We start from the raw sequence: 897 nt of genomic DNA, 5'->3' as shown, positions 1-897 counted from the left end.
GAAAAGAAAAACAAAATTTTCTTTTGTGTTCCCGAATTAGAGAGAAGTGGAAGGAAAATTAATCATTTTCTTATTTCCTTCCAAATCCTCCCAAATCAGAAGGAAAGATAGGAGGGAAAATAATCATTTCATTTCTCTCCACTTCTACTTTATTCCTTTAATGAAACTCAGAACATTAAATTTTTTTCATTTTCTTCTCATTTCCTATCATTTCCTTTCGTTTCTCTGGTTAAGTTTAACTCCGTAACGTTCCACAAACCATCGTTTCTAATTTGCTTTAAGAAACTCTTCAATTCACTATGGCGGGAAAACACACATAAACCTCCTCCTCTCTTTCTCTCTCACAAACACAGACAAGGAGAGATGTCGAAGTTCGATTATCCGAAACTCCCCCGGAAAGAGATCATCGGAGTACTCGCTGAATCACGAATCGTCAACGTCTCCGAAGCCGAACTCATCAACCCCAGACCCGATGTCGTCAACAATATCTACACTCAGATACTCGTTCACCTCGGCTGTCTGCAGTACACTTTTCTAAACCCTAATGTATTTTTACCCTTTCAAACTATCTGTTCTATCAAATCTCCCAAGTATCTGTTGAATTTTCAGGGAAGATTGCGGACTAGTCGAATTCGCAGACCTAGAACAACTTGAAAACCCCGATTTGCATGTTGACTCTGTAAGAATGATGAATTTGTTCAACAAGATAAGGGGAGTCATTTCTGCTCTCGACTGCCCTAAGAATTTCACTCTTAGAGATCTCATTAAGCCTGAAGGCGATCGTACTGAGTTTTTTATTGGTACTATCCTTAATTTTTGCCTTCACAGGTATTTTTTTCATTTTAATTCATCATTTTGGATTTCTTGTTCGAATTAGTTAGCCATACATTTTGCCTC

The 897-nt window shown here is 37.8% G+C and overlaps 1 protein-coding gene across 2 annotated transcripts in view; it reads left to right on the top strand.

Annotated features, from left to right (window-relative positions):
• Positions 1 to 233: 233 nt before the first annotated feature.
• LOC145053868 (kinetochore protein) overlaps positions 234 to 897 on the top strand; it is a 2,655-nt gene continuing 1,991 nt past the window's right edge. Inside the window, exons 1-2 of one of the 2 annotated variants that reach the window (XM_079001984.1) lie at positions 234 to 524; positions 610 to 828. In XM_079001984.1, coding sequence (XP_078858110.1) covers positions 364 to 524; positions 610 to 828 — 380 coding nt within the window. In that variant the 5' untranslated portion in view covers positions 234 to 363. The remainder of the gene's footprint in view (positions 525 to 609; positions 829 to 897) is intronic. The other variant, XM_079001983.1, reaches the window with a different exon arrangement.

This window comes from Lactuca serriola, chromosome 5 (genome assembly GCF_051521515.1).
Source record: "Lactuca serriola cultivar US96UC23 chromosome 5, Lser_US96UC23_V15, whole genome shotgun sequence".
In the NCBI taxonomy this organism is placed as follows: Eukaryota; Viridiplantae; Streptophyta; class Magnoliopsida; order Asterales; family Asteraceae; genus Lactuca; species Lactuca serriola.
The sequence above is the reverse complement of the archived record's forward strand: the minus strand, read 5'-3'. Positions and strand labels throughout refer to the sequence as shown.